At 46.3% G+C, this 23,477-nt stretch overlaps 1 protein-coding gene across 5 annotated transcripts in view; it reads right to left on the bottom strand.

Annotated features, from left to right (window-relative positions):
• The window catches only part of DPP6 (dipeptidyl peptidase like 6), a 1,185,884-nt gene that overhangs the window by 101,889 nt on the left and 1,060,518 nt on the right, over window positions 1-23,477 (bottom strand). For all 5 annotated transcript variants that reach the window (XM_063641745.1, XM_055269771.2, XM_055269769.2 and 2 more), the window contains 2 exons: window positions 3,577-3,700; window positions 1,852-1,890 (listed from right to left, as the gene is read on the bottom strand). In XM_063641745.1, the coding sequence (XP_063497815.1) occupies window positions 1,852-1,890; window positions 3,577-3,700 (163 nt within the window). The remainder of the gene's footprint in view (window positions 1-1,851; window positions 1,891-3,576; window positions 3,701-23,477) is intronic.

The following is a 23,477-nucleotide window of genomic DNA, read 5'->3' as shown; positions in this document are numbered from 1 at the left end:
GTCCATTCACAACGACGTGCAGCCACCCCCTCTATCTAGTTCCAAAACATTTCCGCCACCTCAAAATAAATCCCTGTTCATTAAGCTGTTCCTCTCCATACTCCCCTGGCCTTGGGACACCACTGATCAGCTTTCTGTGTCTATGAGCTTATTTATTCTGGATATTTTACATAGATGGAATTGTACAATAAGGTAGCCTTTTGTATCTGTTATTAGATGTGCTATTCACAACAGCCAAAAAGTAGATAGAAACCAAATGTCCATCAACAGACAAACAAACTGAATATACTGGAATACTATTTCAGTTCTTCTTATGGCTGAATAATATTCCAGTATATGTATTATATTGTATATCTATATATGTATACATACATATAACACACACACATATAGATGTATAATATTCCAGGATATATACTACATACATATTCTGGGATATTATTCAGCCATAAGAAGGAATAAAATTCTGATACACACCACAACGTGTGCTCAGTGATAGTAGCTGACTCATTTTTTGAAGCCCACAGCCTAGCATGGTGCCTGGTAAGATCCATAAATATTGGTTGAACACATGATATATAGATAACGGAGTTTACAAAATGATCCTTTCATGGTAATCTCTCTGACAATTTGTCTAATGTGAGATGAACATCACAATACCATTTTTGATATGTATGCTTATATGTTTGGTCCAGGTGGCATTCAAGAACTTTCCAGGATGCTAATGTTTGAGGGTTCCCTAAGTCTTTCCTCTTCCTGATATCTTCTTGGCTTAGACTTGGCACCCAAATTGGGACATGCAAGACGAAAGTGGCCATGTGGAGCCATTCCTCTTGTGAATAAGATTGGCACAGAGCAGAAACAGGATACATTTCGGAGCAGCCCGTCAGTTGATGAGGCTCTGACTTCTGAGATAATTATATTCCTGACTCCACAGGCAGAAGCAGCAGCCCAGCATCTATAGTGCTGGAATGTTCTTGGAGAGCCATGGTGATAGTTTTGTCCAGCTTCAGTTATTTTCCGTAAATAGGATCTACCATATTGATGAAGAAGCATACCTGTGTCTCTACCATCATTCACGAGACTCAAGTCTGGCTTGACTTTTCCCAGAGTCTTTAAGACAATTTTCATCCCCTTAGGGAGGACAAGGAGACAGGAAGCTTCCAAAGCTTTTTCACCTGTTCTTCTTAGTGTCAGAGAGTGGAATGAGACAAAAACGCTTGAAGAAAGAAAATACTGATACTTTCTGTGCAAGTTTAATTTAGAAAAAATTGTCTCAGAATGATTTATCTGGGCTTCTCCTGATCTCTTTTGGTCTCAAGTTCCTAGAGTCTGTTTCTATGTGTGTTCCTTTATCCGAGTTAGGGATGAAGAATCTCCAGGGATGGTTTGCAGTCATGTCCCTGAGGACGGGTCTTACGGAATCACAGAGGAGGTGACTCCAAATGAGACACCAACAAAACCACCCCTGGCAATAAACAGGGATATCCACCACTTTTCCACCCTTTTACTAGAGTAGATTATGTCAAGCTACCTTTGATGACTGTTCATTTTCAATTCACCAAGGTGCTGGCATCTAACTGCAAGCTGAGGTCTCACCAAACATTCCACACTGTGAAGAGCCATGATTTTCACATGACCCTCCCTGGAACTCGGATTCTCTTGGAGCTCTCTGGGCAACCCTGGAGAACGGGAGGCACTGTGAGCAGAGCCGGCACACTGCCTGTTTCTGCCTGGGGAGCCCTGTGTGATTTACTCTGAGAAGGCATTCTGCTGTTGTCAAAGCTCTGAGCCAGCCCTAGGGTGGATCGGGTGGAGGTGACAGTGGGGACCCAGACGTGCAGTAGTTACCTGTCTGTGGAGCCAGGCCTCACTTTCATCCTCGTGTTTCTGAAATGAAATAAAAGCATTAGACAAGAGGGTTTTTTTTTTTTTTTTTTTTTTTTTGCATGTATTGTGTCTGTGACCAACAGTGCAGAAAACAATTTGGCTTCACCTACATGGTCGCTGCACAAGCATCGCACAGCTGCCATGGCAGCTCCGGGAGGAGGCAATCCCAAGCTCTCCTCTTTGTCTCGTGCGTGGCTTGGAGCCGAACACAAGTGTCCTCAAATGAGAAAATGCCACTATCCCTAGCAACAAGGACAAACCCGTGGTGGGAAAGAACCCTCTGGAGGAAGATGGCACGTGTACCAGGGGGCGGTCATCACTGCCCGGGCATGTGTCCATCTAACAGTGAACCTCAGGCTACGCTGAGTCAGAACATTGGACATTGTGTCCAGATCCCATTCTGGAACACTGAGGAACACTCCTGGTGGACCAGAAACCCTTTCAAAGGGGCTAAAGCATATAGGAAAAGTAGGTCCCACAGTGGTCTGTGGAAAGATGCAAACAAAAGAAAAACGAAACTCCAGACACCAAACTCAAGCTGTGCAGCACACACCTGTCACCTGGAGGCGCTGTGGGCCTGGTGCTGGTGCAGATTGGACCTCTGGGCCCCTGGAGCAGGCCTCTGTCATGGGTTATAGCAGGAAGCGGCGTCTGCCACTGACACTCAAGGCTCAGGGGCATGGAGAAATTGCAGATTACAAGCCATTTTTAGCTGCCTGCTTTGTGTCCTCACGTTCCCTCCTTCCCCTCAAGCAAGCTCATCAGAACAGCCTGGAATCCGCCCCAGGTTAGATAAAAGGTCAGGCAAGACTGACCAGCTTAGAAACCATCACCGTGCTTAGGATCTCAGGCACAGCTGTCGCGTTAGGAGCCTCTCAATAAATATGCCTGCGAGCCTTGGCCCCCCTCAGCCGCCTTGGCCCCCCTCAGCCGGGAGATAGAAACTTAAGATCAAACAGGAGTTTCTGAAAGGCCTGCCTCAATGTATTAATCGATTTTATTTGATGTTTACAAAACCCGCCACAGGTGACCTGCATCTGGGGGCCCTAATGGAGCAGCGTAGGGTGGAGGGAGGCCCCATCCCATGGGGCGAGGGTGAGGCCTTGGGCTGCCCGCCTGCTCCACCCGGGCAGCCTCTCTTAGACTTGATTTTCCTTTTGCTTACTCTTTGAGCATTTTAATTTTCCTTCCCCTACGTTTACCTCCTCTCGCTATACACTGAATCGGCCTGAGACTCCTGGAAACATGGCTGGCCTCACCTGGACCTGGGGAGGGACGCGCGCCTGGAGCCCGCTGGGGGAAGCTGTCGGCGGGGTCTGGGGAAAGGCAGTGCCCCTCCTCTGTGGGCATCAGCTGCAACGAGGAGGACGCTCACTTAGGTCACTGCGGTGAGCGCGGATAAAGGGAAGCAACACTCAGTGAACTGTGGACGGTGTCCAGGTGCCGGGCACCGGGTGACTGGCAATTCACGGATGGATTCGGCCGGGTCTGCGGCAGCGCCTGCATCAGCCACGAGGTGGCAGCCACGCCGGGGCCGGGACTCTGCGCCGCAGGCTCCCCGCAGCAGCTCGGCGGCCGGTCCCCAAGCCCCAGGCCCGAGGGCTGAGACGACTCTGGCGCCACCTCGGGCGCGTCTGACCATCGGTTCTTCGCCCGTCTCCCCTCCACCCCCACAGCCCCCCGTACCTTTGTGCAGACCCCCGTGGTGGCGTCGCAGAGGGTGAGGATGGACACATTCTGCGCCCGGTTCAGCCAGGTCACGGCGACCTTGGTGCTGGTGGCCCACTTCACCATGGTGATGTAGTACTCCCTGGAAACGCCAAACGCAGCATGAGCAGCTTGGCAGGACCCCCGCACGACAGAAGCCAGGGGACCACCGACCCCAGACCTGGACACGACACGGGAGCCGGGGGCTGGAGCCAGTGGTGACACAGCCAGCCTGCGAGCTTCTGAAATCCGGCTTATCAAGAATCTGCACTGGTGCGGGACTCTGAGGGGCCGCCCAGTCATTGCCTCTTGCTAAATAAACCCAAAGACACGGGGAGTTGCATGTCACTGCGTGTGGCTGCCCTGGGGGTGAGGGGCGTGGGGGCTGCTCCGTGGGTTTTGAGGTCTCGTCTCTCCAGCTGATGCCTTGACTTTCACACCGCAGTACCAGGCAAACGCACAACTAACCACCTGACCGGGCAGCGAGGGGTCCGGGGAGGCAGGACAGAGAAAGAACCGGAAAAGGGCTGGCGGAGGCCCCAGAGAGTGACACAGGGTGAGAAGCATCCCAGCCTGGGCTGTTGAAGCCTCCATTCTCTAATTCCTCCTCCTTAAAGATAAAATACCCAGGGACACTCTCTAGCTAATTAGGGAAATTGGTTCATGGCTCTGGGCTTCAGGCGAACTTGTTTTGATATCTTAAGGGTCATGCACCTGATTCTGCCCAAACCTGAAACTACCACAGGCTCTGTGCGGCTCTCTACTTAGCCCGAGGGGTAGCGCGGCTTCTGGGAATTCATCCAGTCACCTAGAGCCCTCCAAAAACCAGATTAAAAAATACAATTTTACATTTAAGAGGAAGAAGAAAGTGTTGAGAAAATTAATGCCCCAAAAAGACTATCCCCAGGTGAATCCCAGAATGTTCTAGAAGCCAGCTAATGTGCGTTCAATCACTCACCCCTTCTCTATCTATAATGAGATCTACTGTTCAGAATGATTACTTTGTGGTCTTACAAGGTCTTTTATCACTAAAGACAGCAGTACATTCACTAGACAATTCCTGGCGAGCCAGAGAGCGACCTCACTACACTTAATAATTATTTTAACAGAAAGGACTAAGTAGCCAGGTGCCTTGGCCGGAGCCTCAGTTAACCAGGAGATTCCAGTGCCACAGCTCCCCCATTTCCCACACGTACTTCTTAATCAAGGTTCTTAATAACTTGACCTAAATCAGGACCATGTGGCAAACAGGAGGAACAGTGGCAAGCCAGTGAGGGCCTGAGACAGGGGGCTGCTGGCGCATGGCCAGAAGGGGAGGTCTGCAGCTGCCCACTGTGGTCATGGGGAGTTCCTGAGGACTGGGGTGGTGAGGAGGCACACAACCCGTGAACACAGGAGGGGTGCTCAGCTGTAATCCAGCTCTCATGCCTTTTAACCTGCTGCATTTCTGTGATGTCTGAAACATGATTGCTTTTTTTCCCACCATCTGCTCCCCATACTGGCCCACCCTAGAGCCTGGCCTGCCCTAGAACCTGGCCTGCATGTCCACAGGGACCATGCCCTCCCCCCTGCTCTCCATCCTGGCCCTGGCATTGAAAGGTGGCACATCCTGCCAGCAACATTCACCAAAGGTCCTGCTTTGCTGTTTCACGGCCCAAAGGCAGGGACAGGCATTTATAATGATGGGATTTGGTCATTATTTACAATCCTAAGAAAAAAATGTATGTCACTTTTGTCCTTAAATATAATTCAAGGTCTGTGCCTAGCCCTTGCTTCACATAGAACACTTTTATTTTTTAATGATGTCGTAACTGGTCTTTGAGTCCACACTGGAGGATGCTGAAGCATGTGCAGGGAAACTGCCGTTTATAAAACCATCAGATCTCATGAGAACTTATTCCCTACCATGGGACGTGTGTGAGAGCCACGTGAGGCCTGTGGTTGCAGATTCCATGTCCACACTGGGGGCAGTGGCAAAGCCACAGGGTACCCTGCACTTACTCTCTCAGCAAACACATTTCGTCTGCATGCAATCAAGAAAGAAAAAGTAAGGTCTCCCGGAATGACTATTTTTCCCCCTATGTCCTTCATGCTAATTAGGAAGAATGCTGCTTTTGTTCTCAATTGTTGGAAACATTCATTCATCCTATGCTTCTTTCTGCTTTTTATAGTGTTCTTTTGTACAAGTAATCTTCATCTAGGCCAAATGTGACTACACACTATTCTCAGTTTTTCTATTTCTTAATTTGGAAGTGAAATATTATAAATGAAAATGAGATGGACGCAAACTTTCTCTTGATGCCTCCAGAGCAAATCATGCTGGAAATGTCACTAGGCTGAGTACCACTGGATGGAACCAGGGGGCTGGGGTGTGCAGCATCAACAGCAGTGACATGGCCCACGGAGCCACGGTACTGTTCCTGCTTAAAGCTCTTGGCCACAAAACGTGGACACACAGGGACAAGCCTGCTTCATGGCTTTAGAAGGAGGCAAGGATGTGTTACTCTGGTGTGGTTTGTTATTTTCTAGAAGTAGCAACCACACTGTTTCTTTACTCAGAGCCTGATATGGTTTGGCCACGTCCCCCCACAAATCTCACCTTGAATTGTAATAACCCCCACATGTCAAGGGCGGGGCCAGGTGGAGATAATTGAATCATTCGGGTGCTTTCTCCCATGCTGTTCCCATGGTAGGGAATAAGTTCTCACGAGATCTGATGGTTTTATAAATGGCAGTTTCCCTGCACACGTTCTCTTGCCTGCCACCAGATAAGACACCCCTTTGCCCTTCTTTCATCTTCCACCATGATTGTGAGGCCTCCCCAGCCATGTGGAACTGAGTCCATGAAACCTCTTTTCTATCTAAATTACCCAGTCTCAGGTATGTCTTTATTTTACTTATTTATTTATTTATTTTTATTTTTTTGAGACGGAGTCTCACTCTATTCCCCAGGCTGGTGTGCAGTGGCACAATCTGGGCTCACTGCAACCTGTACCTCCCGGGTTCAAGCGATTCTCATGCCTCAGCCTCCCAAGTAGTTGGGATTACAGATGTCTGCCACCATGCCTGGCTAATTTTTGTGTTTTTAGTAGAGATGGGGTTTCACCATGTTGGCCAGGCTGGTCTCAAATTCCTGACCTCAAGTAATCTGCCAGCCTCAGCCTCCCAAAGTGCTGGGACTACAGGCATGGACCACCGTGCCCAGCCTCAAGTATGTGTTTATTAGCAGTGTGAGAACTGACTAATACAGAGCCCCAAGTAAAATGTCCAGTTACATAAAGTGAGTGCTAGATCATCTCTTTTTTCCCTCCCTCCCTCCCCTTCCCTTCCCTCCCTCCTTCCTTTCCTCTCCCTCCCTCCCTCTTTTCCTTCCTTCTCTTAGTTTGTAATATGAGGCTGTTGCACTGAGGAAAAATATAATTGTACTAAAAATTAGGACAGTTAAATGTGGACCCACTCTGCCTCACGGATCATCCCTGGGTCGAGGGGCAGAATGTGGCTCACCTCAGAGGCCTGAGAAAGCCTTGGTTCTACAACTAATTTTATACAGTGCTTCAACCCTCAGTTTCTTCATTTGTGTAATATGAGTTTTTAAAGCCTGGTGGCACCCTTAGAGATGTTATGGTGATGAAATACAATGTGAAATATTTTTAAAAACCCAAAACAATAAACACTATTAAGGGAATTTATAAAGATTATATAATCAGATTTCTTTTTACATACATGCATCCATAAGAGCTCCACCTCTATGTAAGGAAGCCATGATTCTCACATTTTGGGCAGTTCTTTGCCTCTTCTAATCCTGTTGCCATTTATCATAAAGCTTTTGGGCCCCTTCTGCCGACTTGCCCTGAGAGCTTGATGCTGCCTCATGACCCGCATAGCAACATCTCATCTCTAGTCAACATTTCCCAAGTCCATGAGTTGCATCAATGACTACGCCTGGTGCCAAATACATTTTATTTTTTATGTTTTTTAGATGGAGTCTCATTCTGTTGCCCAGGCTGGAGTGCAGTGGTGTGATCTCAGCTCACTGCAACCTCCGCCTCCCGGGTTCAAGTGATTCTCATGCCTTAGCCTACCAAATAGCTGGGATTACAGGTGCCCACTACCATGCCCGGCTAACTTTTGTATTTTTAGTAGAAACAGGGTTTCACCATGTTGCCCAGGCTGGTCTTGAACTCCTGACCTCAAGTGATCCACCTGCCTCGGCCTCCCAAAGTGCTGGGATGACAAGCATGAGCCACTGTGCGTGGCCCCAAATACATTTTAGTTATTTTCTAAAAATCAAGTTGGTGTACAAGGGTGAAGCATCACCACCAACAGGGTGATCTGGAAGGCGTTCTAGAGCTTTCTGGGGACAAGGTAGGCACCTTGCGAGGCGGCGACGCTTTGGACAAAGGGACATTCTTTTGCTCTATAAGGTTTGTAGTCACACTTTTGCTGCTGGAAGGGAAAATAAAACATTTACTTGCTCACTGACGCCTCTCCGAAGCAGAAATCCCTAGGTAGAAGAAGTGAAGCTGTCCTCACTCACTCCTAATATATTTTCCACTTTTCTTAATTTCAAAGCTGTGAGCCCGGACAGCTACACAGCGAAGAAGTGGAACAGATCTGACCAGATGGCTGGCCTCAGGGCCAAGGCTGAGCCTCACTGCGCGGCTGGTCTCAGGGCCAAGGCTGAGCCTCACTGCACGGCTGGCCTCAGGGCCAAGGCTAAGCCTCACGTCAGATGTTCTGATTCTTTATGGGGAATGTCTGCCTGGGTGTCACAAACAGCACACCATACACCACATCGAGTGTGGACTCCCCAGACAGAGGTCTCCAGCTGGTGGTGGTGCCTGGCCGGCAGAGGGAGACAACCTTTACTGACTTTGTGTTATCATACCTAAAAAGACACACAGAAATGATGAAAAGTCACAATGCCACTAGAAATGAATGTTGAAAATCTCTCACTGCAACACAGATGACACTGGTGAAATCAGACAAGGTCTTGCCCAGTTTCTTCCCTGTAGGGAACAGGGCAGCCCCAGCCATGAGAACGCAGAAGGAAAAGGGTTTTCTCTTCCCCACTGTATTATTCTTCCCTCAGAAATGCTGGGCTCACACCAGCCACAGATTTGGAAAGTCAAACCTTTACTAAATGGGTGTTAAGGAAGATTGTAATTTTTCATGTGCACTAATTTACATAGAATGTCAAAGAAAAATTCTTAAGAAGGTAGAAAAAAAATGTCAACTCAGCCCAGATGATCCATGCCAGATGCATACGGGTTAGACTGTCTTTCAGATTTACATGGGAGAAGAGCTCAGTAGCACCTAAAAAGTCAGAACACAGAGTCACAGGTGACTCTCACCCTTTGTCTGTGGCCAGATATGAGGTGTGGGAGGCGTTCTCCTTCCTGAGGTGCGGAACTGTGAGGGTCAAACGGTGCGGAATAAAGAAAAGGGAAGTCACACTAAAAATAAAGAGAACAGAATTCTAAAAGTCCAAGATGAGACCAAAAAGTGAGATGAGGGGGCTGCAAGGAAACTAAAACTAAAATTAGAAAAATTTGGGTCAGGAAAATTGAGGAAAACGTGGGAGGTTCTCCTAGAAGGCAGAGGAAGGTGACACGGAGGTGTAAAGAAGAAGAAGATGAGCCTTCCTACCGGCTGGGAAGAGCAGTGCTTCTACCCAGAAACCAGAGTGGCTAGAGACAAGATGACCAAAGACAAAGAGGACGAGACTTCTGTGTAGGAAAAAAGGCCTGATTGTGAAGACTAAAAGGGATTTCCCACATTCCAGGGAAAATAATGAAACATCTAAATATGTTGTGCTAGAACCTTTGAGTTATAGGAAAACATAAATTCCACAATAATCTAGTAATAAGGAAATAAGTTTTGACAAAGGATCAAAATTTAGGCTGATCCGAAGCTTCTCCTACTTTCTGTCTATTGCTAATACTTAATGTTTAATATTTCAATGTGTTTTTTTAACAACCAATATATTTTTGTATTAAAGTGTATCTTCCACTTTTTTTTTGTTTTTTTTGAGGCAGAGTCTCACTCTGTCACTCAGGCTAGAGTGCAGTGGCATGATCTCAGCTCACTGCAACCTCCGCTTCCTGGGTTTAAGCGATTCTCCTGGCTCAGTCTCCCGAGTAGCTGAGATTACAGGCGTGCGCCACCACGCCTGGCTTATTTTTGTATTTTAAGTAGAGACGGGGTTTCACCTTGTTGGCCAGGTTGGCCTCAAACTCCTGACTTCAACTGATCCACCAGCCTTGGCCTTCCAAAGTGCTGGGATTACAGGTGTGAGCCACTGTGCCTGGCTTTATCTTTTACTTGAATATATTCTACACTGACTTACGAAGGCAACTCAAAATTAATGGCTCAAAATTAAAAACTCAACATGTAAAAAAAAGTAATCTCTAAAATCAGTTCATCCATAGCTAGTTCTAAACTACTATCAATTTCATGATAAATTCAAATTAAATGATAAAAATAATATAAAGAAATACTGGGCAAATAGTTTGTAGGATCATAAGCATTTAGTAAATCGCAAAAAGAAGGCTAAAAACAAAAGGTAGCAGCATTACACATGACAAAATGGAAGGATATTATTTAGGAAAAAGGAATAGAAACACGTTTCTGGAGTAAGAGAAAAGACATGGGAAAGTTTTCAAAACGGTGATCAGTTTGGAAAGAACTGAATTCATTATATTTAAGCTTCATAATGGCAGAGACCATACCCACCTTATTCATTTCTATATTTTTTTAGCATCTTACATAGGGCTTCACACATGGTAGATACTTAATATTGGTTAAAGAAAAGAATTTAATTTTAATAGCGAACCAATGAATTTCTTTTCAGTAGAGCATCAAATAAAATAATTCTGAAGTTCGCATATAAGAAGAAATAGATAGGTGGTTTTAAAAAGGAAGCATAGGGAAAGGGGATTTATTTTTTAAAGTTGCTAATAATAAGCGTATTTCTGGAACCAGCTGACATCTGACTGATGCAACCATCAGTAGTGGACGGGCATCCTTAATGCACACTGGTTTGTATGATAATTTTATACTTAATAAAGATGTCATTCCAAATCAGTAGGGAAAGCAAGACTTCCACAATCAATGGTGTTGGGAAAATGGCTTAATCATTTTTTTAAAAAAACCCAAATAAATGAAGAACAAATATACATTTCCAGAAAAGAAATCTCAAAGGATAATTTATCAAATTTCTCACAGTAGTTACCTACGGGTAGTGTGATGTGCAATGACAAGGGATTATTATTTTCCATACTGCATAGGTTACTTTTTAAACAAGAAGATGGTTATTAAGAAAACACTGGAAGTCTCCAATTTAAGTTAGTAGATTTATCACATTAGTTTGTTTTCCCTCCAGAAACCTAATTGCAATGATAATAAAGAAATAAAATATAGGTACAATAATAAAGACAACAGGGGAGGGCTGAGAGATTTCCTGTTTCTGGAAGACAGAAAATAGATAGAAGGGTCATGAGGGATGAGTCAGGCTGGAGGGCACAGCAAGTTGGATGCTTGCAGAGCTGAAACCTCAGAGAGAGTCATGGGGACTCAGAGCTCCAGGTAAACATCGTATGAGACTCAGAAATGCAGTTCAAACAGGAGGAACAATTGAAAGTATATGGATGAAATGGTGATAAATGAAAAGAAAACACATACATAGATATATTATTTCAAAATTCAAAAAGCTTTTGGAAAGAAAAAAGGTGAGTTGCAGAGGAACAAGTATCAGAAGTCTATTCTCACGCTGTTATAAAGAACTGCCTGAGACTGGGTAATTTATAAAGGAAGGAAGTTTAATTGACTCACAGTTCTGCAAGGCTGGAGAGGCCTCAGGAGACTTGCAATCACGGTAGAAGGGAAAGCAAACCCATCTTGCTTCATATGGTGGCAGGGAGAAGTGCCCAGCAAAGGGGAAAAAGCCCCTTATAAAACCATCAGATCGCATGAGAACTAATTCACTATCAAGAGAACAACATGGGAGTAACTGCCCCCATGATTCAATTACCTCCCACAAGGTCCCTCCCACGACACTTGGGGATTATAGAAACTACAATTCAAGAAGAGATTTGGGTGGGGACATAGCCAAACCATATCACAGACCAACATGAGGTTTATCTTTAGCATCTCAAAATGCTGGAAGCAATGGAGCTATACCCTCTAGCTTTGATGAATAAAGAGTTAATAAAAACACTACAATTCTACATACAGCTAAAATTTTAAATGTGTGAAAAAAGAGACATTTTTAGCTATTCAAGAATTCAGAAAATTTACTTCCTGCACTCCTTTCTTAGTAGATCATCCAGAGAATGCACTCCGGACAAAAGAGGGAGTAAATCACGTGATCTATGAGATCTACGAAACAGTTGCCCCAACATGAGGGAGCAATGTGGGGAGGTCCCAGGATGGCCTTAGTGTAGAGGTTGGAAAAAGTAGTCCAGACAATACCAGGGCTATGGAGGGCACTCAGAGAGACGGATTTGGGGAAAAGGGCAAGGCAACAGAATAGCTGAGAGGATTTGAATAAAGGAGAGAGAGGATGTAATAAAATTAAATATTTCAGATAAAAACAAAAGCAATTTAAAACTCCAGGAAAACAAAAAGTGAAGCAAAAAGAATTGCAATCACAGGGCACTCCTTAGCTCTATCATGAAAGACAATCACTTAGTTATGACAAAGTAAATGCTATTTATTGATTTTAATCTTTTAGAATCAATCTATGGAAAAGTAAGGAAGGTTTAGTTGTGATTACAGGACAGAGTGTAAATGCCATCAACCTCAATGATGCAAAAGTAAAAACAAAGATGCAGAAGTTGCTGTGTGGTAGGGACAGGAAAGGGACTTGTAGGACAGGGCGGGGGACTAATCTCAGTTTACAAATTGGGAAGTTAAGGGCTCCTCTCTGTAGTTAATGTAACATGAACAAACTTGTAATAGTATTTAAATGTAAAAAGGTAACTGACATAGAGAATAAAATCCACATATAAATGGAGGAGGTAGAATAGGTAGGAAGTTAAGTGTTCTGAATTCTTGTCTATCATAAAAAGACAATAAATAAGACAAAAGTTCATTTAAAAACAGTGAAATGTGCATTTTGCTTAGTGATTTACCATACAGGATGGTATATATCAGGAGAAAGTGTAAAAAGAGTGAAAAGTCATCTCCACATGGGGGTGGGATGGGTTAGAAGGAGAGGGAAAAGACTGTTGTTTTTCACTATAGACTCTTCCGTATTATTTTTTTTAAGCACTAATATGCAATACTTTGATAAAAAAGAAAAGCAAAGTTAAAACTAAATAAAACTTAACATCAACAATAAATAAACCCACGGTGTCATGGAGAAATATTTCAGTGCCTCTGAATGAGGGTGAACCTATTGGCTAGCTCTCACTGGTACACGGCAGAGATGTCCTTCCCTACACACCTGATCACAGCCCCTCTAGATGCTTCTAGCCAGACCAAGTTCATAAAAATGAGATAATTTTTTTCAAGCTCCTCAAGAAATAAGCTTAATTCAAAGAAAAGAAGGCAGGAAAGGGCACAGAAGCAGCAGGATATTTAATTAATAATGCCCACCCATTCATCTGATGAGGGGATGGAAATGATTAAGTCTTCATGAAGGTGGCAAGATCAGAATAGACGGGAGTGTGGACTGAGGTAGGGAGCTGGTGATAGGACACACAGAATCTGCTGCAGACCTGAGAGTTTGTTCTTTTTGTTCAGGGAGGCTGGATGGAGCTCTCCAGAGTCACCCCCTGCCTGACTGTGACGGGCATGGTGGTGGCTGACCCCACAAACTCGGGACAGGTAAGGGTCTCACGTATATTCTCAACAGTGACCAATACTTGAGCTGGCTTTCTCACCAAGAGAAAACCAGACTGCCCTGTAACTAGAATCTACATCAGTTCACTGAGTGTACATTTTTTTTCCTGTCTTTTTAGAAAAAAAAATGAAGGAACAAGTACGTTGCTTTGGTTTAACAGCGAAGTGTTTCCTTCTCAGAAAACTGTGCTTGAGTGTTAAAGGTTCTGGTGTGCTGAGCTCTCTGCGGGCTTTGCTTGGAGAAGCTTCTGTGACTTCTGAATTTTATAGAAGGGTTGGGGCTTGGTAAGATTTTCCTCAGGCAAGTGTCCGCACAGCTGGGGCCGAGGTCTGGCTCACTCTTGTCCTAGATCTCTCTCCTTATGAGGGCCTCTTGTGCCAGGAGAATGGCATGTTCACAGTGCAAGTTGTAGCTCAACTCCCTCCCCAGAGGCTGCTGTTGAAGCTTGGATGTGCACTGTTCACGCCATGCAGGAGGTTCCATGCTGGGCATGAGGCTCACAGGCAATGAAACACACAGGACCCCTTGCAGCAACCTTCTCCAAGCAGGAAAGTCCTAGTGGCTCAAGCTGGAGCCAAAAACTCCCCTTTCCTCGTGCAGTTCCCCAGGTGTCTTTGCCCCTATAGAAAATGATGAAAATAGGGCAGAGAAGAGCCGTCTCTGACCCAATAGCCTCCAAGAAACCCACGTTTGTCAGCCTGCCCTGTGCCCTTTTCCAGCCCTTCTGGTTCCTGCCTCCTCCCTCCCAAGGTCCAGGCCTTACCATTCTTCCTCACAGTCCTGGGTTGGCCAGGCGGGGAGCTCCTTGAGACAAACAAAGAGCAAGGAGAAGGAAGTGCTTCTACTCATGTGTGTTCTGTCCCAAGGCGTGGGACCTGCAGATGCCTGTCAAATTCCCATGCCCCGAGTAAGATTGTCTCTCGAGGGGACAAAGGGAAGCATTGATCAGAGGGAGACTCTAGAGGAACGTTATAATGCCAGAACACTCAACGTCAACGGAAGGCACAGTCACAAGAACAGGTCGGACTGCTGGGAGGTGTCCATGCCTCACAAAAGGAAGTGGAGGGAGAGCAGAATCCTGTGCTGCAGGAATGGCTGCCCGCTGCTCAGGGAGCCGCCATAATGCCACACTCCACTGACCCGCGCTGCTCCCTGTAAACCTGTTGGTGTCTGCATGGGTGACACATCCCGTGTCATACACGGACATCATCGGCACCACCATGACTGTACTCAGAAGGCACTGCCGCCTAGAAGGAAGCACGGGCAGAGATGAGAGAAGACCCTGCCCCTGTCCTGTGTGAGCTGTCCTGATTTCGCAGCAATCACAGGCAGTGTTGTCACCCTTGCCCAGGGAGGTCAGGCCACCTAGAGAGAGCAGGACAGCCATGAGGACGTGAGACCTTTGTGGCAAAGTCAGGCAAAGTCTATGCCACTGGGGAGAAAGCAGGTGGTAGAAACAGCCCCTACTCCCATCTCTAATGAGGCAAGTCAGGTTCTGACAGCGTGGTTCCTGTACCAGCAGCACCTGGGAAGGTGTTAGGAACTGCATGTCCCAGCACTTTGGGAGGCCGAGGTGGGTGGATCACCTGAGGTCGCGAGTTCAAGACCAGCCTGGCCAGCATGGTGAACCCCACCCCATCTCTACTAAAAATACAAAAATTAGCCAGGCGTGGTGGCAGTTGCCTGTAATCCCAGCTACTCGGGAGGCTGAGGCAGGAGAATTGCTTGAACCCGGGAGGCGGAGGTTGCAGTGAGCCGAGATCATGCCACTGCACTCCAACCTGGGTGACAGAGCGAGATTCTGTCTCAAAAAATAATAAAAGAAAAAGAAATGCAAACTCCCAAGCCTCACCCTAGACCCTCTGAATCTGAAACTCTGGGGGTGGGGACAAGCAGTTCCTGGCTTAACAAGGCCCCAGGTGATTCCAATGCATGCTCGAGTGGAGAACTACTGATTGGAGATGAGCGATCCTCTGTCTGGCAGCGGGCGACCACATGAGAATAACTCCAAGAGCTATTTAACTATAGATCTCCATTTCCAAATCTGCCCTTACTACACGTTCTTTGAATGGGTAAATGTATTGGTAGGCAGGTAAAGTGCTTTAGAATAAAGAGAAATTTGGTAGCAGTTAAAGGAGAGGAGAAAATAGGATTTGAAGTGGAATCATTTTTTAACATAAGGCTGGAGCTGGGTGCTGAAAGACGCGATAATCTATCTGTCAAGATGAAGAGAGATATTGAAGCAATTTGATAATCACAGAAAATAGATGGTCATATTTTAATAATCATCAAAATTCCATTTTAAAAAGAGCATAATACCAAAATATGAACAGGAAGCGAAGATTCCTGTAAGAAATGCTACCAAATTTCTCTTTATTCTAAAGCACTATATCTGCCTACCAATGCACTGATGCATCCAAGTGCATCTAGTCAGGGCTTGGCATGTGGCAGACACGGTTCTGGGTGCGGACAGTGCAGAGATGGGCAAGCCACTAACTTCAGCACAGGGAGGGGACTGCCATGGATTACGTGGGGGAGCACATGCAATGGCACAGCCTGGCTGAGGAAACGTTGTTACATTCCATGAGTCCCCGGCCAAAGGTGCCTTCAAATCAGAATATAGTGACTCTTCCTGGTGAGAAGCATATGAATTTTTTATTAGTCCATTTGGTTGCCATAAAATATTAATAGAGCATTGTCTCCATCACAGGGATTAATGTGCTGTGATACTTCTTTGTGTTCCAAATCCTGGCAAATGTTCTGACAGTTGTGTGGCAGTAAAGGGCGAGGGGAACAAAGCCGGTTTATCTCATGAAATAAAGGGCCCACAGTTAACTGGTATTTTTTTAGCAATGTTTATCCCATGGATTGAGCAGGGATACAAACACATTATGAGAGAGGACATTTTAAAAGATGATGTGCTTTAATAGAGGGCACCGCTGAGCAAACTGAAACGACCCTAAATACCAAGTGCTGCTCTACCAAAGTGGACAGTTCCACATTTGAGTATGCTCTCAGGCAGCCATGCAGTTGCATAAAAACATCTGCAGGCAGAGTGCACTCTACAAAACAGAAAAGTGACGACTTAAGACAAATTAGTATTTGATGTCTGTTTCCATAATTTCACTTTCCATGTAGGAATAGACCATGCTGCCTTTCCCTTCCATCTCAAGGGCTGGCTATAATGCAGGGCCGGCTGTCAGGATGAGGGAGAACAAAGTGAGAGGGGGTCACAGAGAATGCGCCTTAGGGACTGCGGCATCCTTTTTCCACAATTTAATGCTGTGAACATGAAGAGATCCAGTGAATAGGAGTGGTGGGGGTAAAGCCATGTTGTCCTTTTCCCAGCCATTCATTTTCACACACTCAGCACCCATCTACCTATTGGTCCATCAGTCTGTCTGTCCATCCATCCGTCCATCCACTGTTCATTCCTCTCACCCATCCATATATCCATCAACCATTTTTCCATCCATTCATCTATCCACCCATCCATCCATCATCCCTCTATCCATTAATTCATCCAACTATCCATCATCCATCCATCCACCCATCCATATATTCATCATCCATCTATCCATCCACTCACCTATCATCCATCCACTCACTCATCCATCATCCATCCATCTATTCATCCACCCATCCATTCATTATCCATCTATGCACCTATTCATCTATCCATCCCCCTACCCATCCATCATGCATTTATCTATTCATAATCCATCCCTCCACCCACCCAACCATCACCCATCCATCTATTCATCACCCACCTACCCACCCATGGACTCAACCTGTCTCCTCAATATTTGCTCATGCCTCAATGCATGTTAACACATTTAAAAACATGATGCTAGGTAAATTTTCCCAAGTCTCATTTTCCTGCAGATGCCATGAAATCTATGTACTGAATTTGCTACCTGTGGTCCACGGGAAGAAACTGCAGATGTCACTTACACCCTTGGAGCTTACCAGCACTGGCTCACCAGCCCAGTGACTCTGCCTTGGCAAACCTCGTCCAGTGTTTCAGTGTTTTACTGACAATTTCAGATGTCAAGACTGTTTTGCTAGCTGGAAGATATGGCTAACAGAGGTGTTTTATTGACGAGGATGGTGATGCAGAATCCCATTTTATTTTTCTGATGTCTCCTGCTCATTGTAAGCCTGCCAAACAGCCAATCATTCCCTGCATTTACAGCATCTTCAGAACAATCCAGCTGCCCTTTCAAACACAGGCCATGACAGTGTAAAACGTACTTTCTTCACCAGAAACTTATTATTCTGACAGCTGTGACTCAGACTTCCAGCCTCCTACAGCACTGAACATTTTTATTAATGATCCCATGATCAACAGGAATTCTGTGAATTTCCTCTTCAGTGAATCAGTAAAGATCTGGCATTTCTCTAGTCTGGAGCTTCTCCATCACCCTAGTCACTGGGAAGGGCTTCTCACCCTAATGAATAACAAAGACCCTGCCCTGGTCTGATGCTGTAAACACAAGGCTGTAAACAAAGCTGTCTGCTGGAGCCAATCTCCTTGAACTGGTGCCCCCTAAGATAAATCCGTGTGAGTATTTAGGTACCCAGATGATTTCTTTAACACACAAGGTGAAAACAGAGATAGGACTACAGGTGAGGGGAACAGAGCACATTTATGCAATTGTAATTTACACCCAGACCACTTCCAAAAAAATGGGAAGACAAATTCAAATAAAACAGTATATCTTCCCAGACAAAAGAGAGGTTAGGACTATGTTTAGGTAAGATGGCAGACTCGGGGATGGGGTGGGATTGGGGGTTGGGCATATCTATAATTTGTAAAATGCTGCTGCTGAGAAGGGCTTCTCTGCCTTGGCCACACTTAGGAATCACCTGAAGATGTCTGAATAACCCCAATATCCAGATGGACCACAGCCTGAGGGAGGAAAGCAGGAAGAACAGAGGTTTTGCCAGCAAACCCTCCAAATGAGCTTTGTGCCACCTGAAAGTTCAAGCACAAAGGGAAATACAGCTCTTAAACAATGCTGAGCAATGGCTGTGGTGATGGGATACTCGTGTTCAAGTCCTGGTCCTACTACTAATTAAAAGTGCAACCATAGGCAAGTCAGGTCACTGTAAATGTGACAGGTTATTGACATTGTAAATGTGAGGCAGGAGAGCTTGTTTATGATAGGGAAGGAGGCAGAGGAGACCTCAGAATGGAGAGCAACAGGGACCAAGTGAGAGCTGACAGTGGTGGTGGTGGTGGAAGTAGAACTGATGATGGTGGTGGTGGTGGAGGCGATGGTGGGGGTGGTGGGGGGGTGGTGGCAGCAGAGGCTGTGGAGATGATGGAGGTGGTGGAGGTGACAGTGGACCTGGTGGTGGTAGAAGTTGTGGAGGTGATGGATGTGGTAGAGGTAGTGGAGGTGATGGTGGGGGTGGTGGTGATAGTGGTAATAGTGGTGGTGGTGGTGGTGGTGGTAGAAGTTGTGAAGGTAATGGAGGTGGTGGTGGAAGTGATGGTGGGGGTGGTGGTGATAGTGGTGCTGGTGGTGGTGGGGGTGGTGGTGGTAGAAATTGTGGAGGTAATGGTGGTGGTGGTGGAGGTGATGGTGGGGGTGGTGGTGATAGTGGTGATGATGGTGGTGGTGGTGGAGGTGATGATGGGTTGGTGGTGATAGTGGTGATGGTGGTGGTGGTGGTGGAGGTGATGGCGAGGGTGGTCGTGATAGTGGTGATGGTGGTGGTGGTGGAGGTGATGATGGGTTGGTGGTGATAGACGGTGGTGGAGGTGATGGTGGGGGTAGTGGTGGTAGAGGTTGTGGAGGTGATGGAGGTGATGGTGGGGGTAGTTGTGGTCGTGGTGGTGGAGGTGATGGTGGGTCACTGGTGGTAGAGGTTGTGGAGGCAATGGAGGTGATGGTGGTAGTGGAGGTGATGGCATGAGTGGTGGTGATAGTGGTGGTGGTTGTGGAGGTGATGGTAGAGCTGGTGGTGGAAGTTGTAGAGGTTGTGGAGGTGATAGAGGTGGTTGTGGTGATGGTGGTGGAGCTGGGGTGAAGGTGGTGTTGGAAGTTGTAGAGGTTGTGGAGGTGGTGGTGGTGGAGGCTGTATAGGTGGTGAAGGTTGGAAGTTGCAGAGGTTGTAGAGGTGATAGTGGTGGTGGTGGTGATGGTGATGAAGCTGGTGGTGAAGGTTGTAGTGTTGGAAGTTGTAAAGGTTGTGGAGGTGGTGGTGGTGGAGGTTGTATAGGTGATGAAGGTGGTGGTGTTGGAAGTTGTAGAGGTTGTGGATGTGATAGAGGTGGTGGTGGTGATGGTGGTGATGGTGGTGGAGCTGGTGGTGAAGGTGGTGTTGGAAGTTGCAGAGGTTGTGGAGGTGATAGAGATGGTGGTGGTGATGGTGGTGGAGCTGGTGGTGAAGGTGGTGTTGGAAATTGCAGAGGTTGTGGAGGTGGTGGTAGTAGTGGTGGTGGTGGAGGTTGTATAGGTGGTGAAGGTTGGGGAAGAGGTGGTAGTGATGATGGTGGTGGTTTTTTTTTGGTGGGGTGCTCAAGGCATTAGGTATGAGAACTCTATTGTTCTGTGTTGTTTTCATGGCTCTGATGACCCTCAGCTTTCCCAAAACTCGTGCACATACCATGATTTGTATAAATTGGAAAGAGAGAAGGCTGAGTTTCGCATCAGGGTCAGCACGGAGGTGTCACGGGCAGTGCATGTTGGGAAGAAGCCTGGAGGCAGAGGAGGCCATGAGGGTGTAAGCTGCCCAGGAGCTGGGGGCATCTGGCGTCACTGTGTGCAGTTAGAAGCCGTGGGCTAGTCAAATACACATGGGTGTGCTAGGTCTTCCCATGGTGCTCAGAGGAAAACAGGAGGAAACAGACATCTATGTCTGGAGCTCCATCTGTTTCTATCCTATAGCGTATCTAGCTCTCTATCACAATGCCATTTATGTAAAATAAGCGTGCACATACCCAAGCAACAATACAGCCTTTACAAAAACACAGAGGAACAAGGGTCCTCTAAGCATTCGAAATAGGTGCCTATGAGGTGGCGAGGGCATGGGAGTAGGGACTAAAGTTGAAAAAGAGCAAATCAATAAAATGAGAGAGGCCTGCATGGACCAACCATGCTTCTGTGCCAGGAGCTGCACAGCATCTAAATCCTTGGTGCTTGGGATCAAAACAAATAAACGGAGGTAAAAGAAAATGAAAGTGAGAGGCCTCTGAGCCTTTCGTGAGCCGTGGAAGTGGGTGGTGGAGGAGTGAGCGCCCACACCTGGGCACAGGTGCATCAGGGACATGGTTGGTTTTGTGTCTTGGGTTCTGGGAGCCCTTTACCACCTCTACTTGCCAGGGAATCAGGAGAAGAGCAGCTGTGCTGCATCCAAACAGGATCTTTGGAGGCAAATAACGGCACATATCAGCACAGGGCAACATGTCTTCAGAATGATAGTGCTGGCTATCTGCCGCATCTTAATTCAACACACAACTCAACTGCTCGGGAAAGGCCGGAGGAAACCGGCAAAAAACAAGCACATTTGTTTTATCCATGCAGCTGGGTTTCTGTGTGACAGCATAGAAACCACAGCACAGCGATTTGCATTTATATTTTTCCACCCACAGGATAGACAGTGTTTATTCTTCCCTGGTCAGGTTCAGCTTAAAAAGGCCTGGATCCCTGCATTAGCCCGAGGAAGGCTGAGCTCTACTCTGGGCCCACCGCTCTTAGTTCTCTTTAATAGAACCGTTTCCCAAGAGGGCCTCCAATTTTGCCCAGGGATCCTTCTGACATCTGCAAAACCATCCTGAACACTTCCCACTCACCGGATAAGGGGCACCTCTGCTCCTAGGTGCGGCTCCTGCTACACTTCCTTGCAGCCCCTGGCTACAAGCTGTCCAGGCCTCTTGGAATGTGAGCTCTCATTAGGAGAGGCCACACGTCTTAATCACCCAAGGGCCTCACACAGCACATGCCACATGGATGATGAGTAAGTGCTTGCCAATGCAAAGATTTGAAAGTGCAGACTTAACTCTCCCTGCATCTGAGAACCATCGGAGAAGTCAATCTAGTTAACAAACAAACAAACAAACAAATAAATGGAACATGGGTGGCATAAACGTTAGATAGCAGATAAATGAAATGCTTTCTCCCTTCCTCTTGGTTCGTGAGCTAGCCTGCTGAAATAAACCACAGGCTTCCAGGAACCTCTGCATCTCTCCCTTCCTAGGTGCTCAGGGGCATGGCTTAGGGTTCACTCCTTTTGTGTCCCTCCACAGATGAGGTGTCTTAGTTTTAGTTCCTTTAGCATCCTGTGCTTGAGAGGACAAGATGTCATCCATGGCTAAATAGTGAATAAGTTTTGGTTCTTAGAAAGGTACCAGCACAACTGAAGATGTCTCAAGCTTCAAGAATCCCATGCAAATAAGATTTTACCGGCTATTTTTGAAGTCAATACATCCATCCAGCCAAGGTTCCAGAGCCCTGCTGCAGAACTGGAGCCAGGGCCCGCCCCATGGGAACCAACATCCCTGCCTCAACAACTTCCTGTTCTAGGTGGCAGGCAGGAAAACGAAAATGAAACCATTTAAAAAGTATCTAAAAATCCCACTGGGATGAAGTGAAGAAAGAAAATGGAAGCGGGGTGGGGCTGCCATGCAAGTCACTATGGGAACCATGTATTTGATCAGGACCTAAGTGGGGAGGAGCTCTCTGGGCAGAGGGGAGCCTCTGTGCAGATCCTCATACAGGAGTGACCCAGCTGGTGTGAGGGGGGATAGAAAGGGTGCATGGCCTATGTATCTATCTGTCTATCAGTTATCTATCTATCTATCATCTATCTATCATCTATCTATCATCTATCTATCTATCATCTATGTATCATCTATCTATCTTTCTATCTATCATCTATCTACCTATCTATCTATCATCTATCTATCTATCATCTATCTATCTATCATCTATCATCTATCTATCTATCATCTATCTATCTATCATCTATCTATCTATCTATCATCTATCTATCTATCATCTATCTATCTATCTATCATCTATCTATCATCTATCTATCTATCATCTATCATCTATCTATCTATCTATCATCTATCTATCTATCATCTATCTATCATCTATCTATCTATCTATCATCTATCTATCTATCATCTATCTATCTATCATCTATCTATCTATCATCTATCATCTATCTATCTATCTATCTATCTATCATCTATCTATCATCTATCATCTATCTATCATCTATCTACCTATCTATCTATCTATCATCTATCTATCTATCTATCTATCATCTATCTATCATCTATCTATCTATCTATCTATCTATCTATCTATCTATCTATCATGGGGGCTTCTGAGGCCACTGTAGGAAGTCTGGCCCTTACTTGGAGAGAAGTAGAAGACACTAGATGTCTGGCAGCAGCGGGTACATGGCCTGATGTCATTTAAAGGGTTACTCTGGCTGCTGTGTGGGGTCAGCAGTGGGTGGGGCAGTGCTGGTGGGCCAGGCCAGGAAGGAGTGGGGAGCAGCGGGGGGTTGCAGGCTGATGCCAGGCACCTGCCAAGGAGGGTCCCCAGCACAGAAGGATGTAAAGGAGGCCTGGGACCCTGGAAGGTGGAGTTGCCCCTGGACCATGATGGGGAGACTGCAGGGAGCAGGTGTAGACAAGGAGAGTGGGAGCTTGGCTTTGACCGGGTTCGGCCTGAGGTGCTGTGTAGACAGTGTCAGCAAATGGATCTGAAGGTGGTAAAGGGGCAGGTGGGATCACTGGGCCCTCCTCCAGGGAGATGCTGGGCTTGATTTCCAATTGCAGGGGTGGTCTCAACCCTGCTGGGGTAGGCGTCTCTCCCGGATGGCAGAGTAACCCGGCAGACGCACCCTAGGATGTCCTTGTTCAATTGCCTCTATACGACTAGCTTCTCGACAGTTCTATGGTCTCTTTTTAAGAGCTCACTGGCTCCCTTATTAATTAATGAGTTAAATAAAATCTTGGACACATGTTGATTGATTTTGTCTGAGAATCACAATTTGACCATTTAAA

This window comes from Symphalangus syndactylus, chromosome 6, assembly GCF_028878055.3.
Source record: "Symphalangus syndactylus isolate Jambi chromosome 6, NHGRI_mSymSyn1-v2.1_pri, whole genome shotgun sequence".
NCBI lineage: Eukaryota > Metazoa > Chordata > Mammalia > Primates > Hylobatidae > Symphalangus > Symphalangus syndactylus.
The sequence above is the reverse complement of the archived record's forward strand: the minus strand, read 5'-3'. Positions and strand labels throughout refer to the sequence as shown.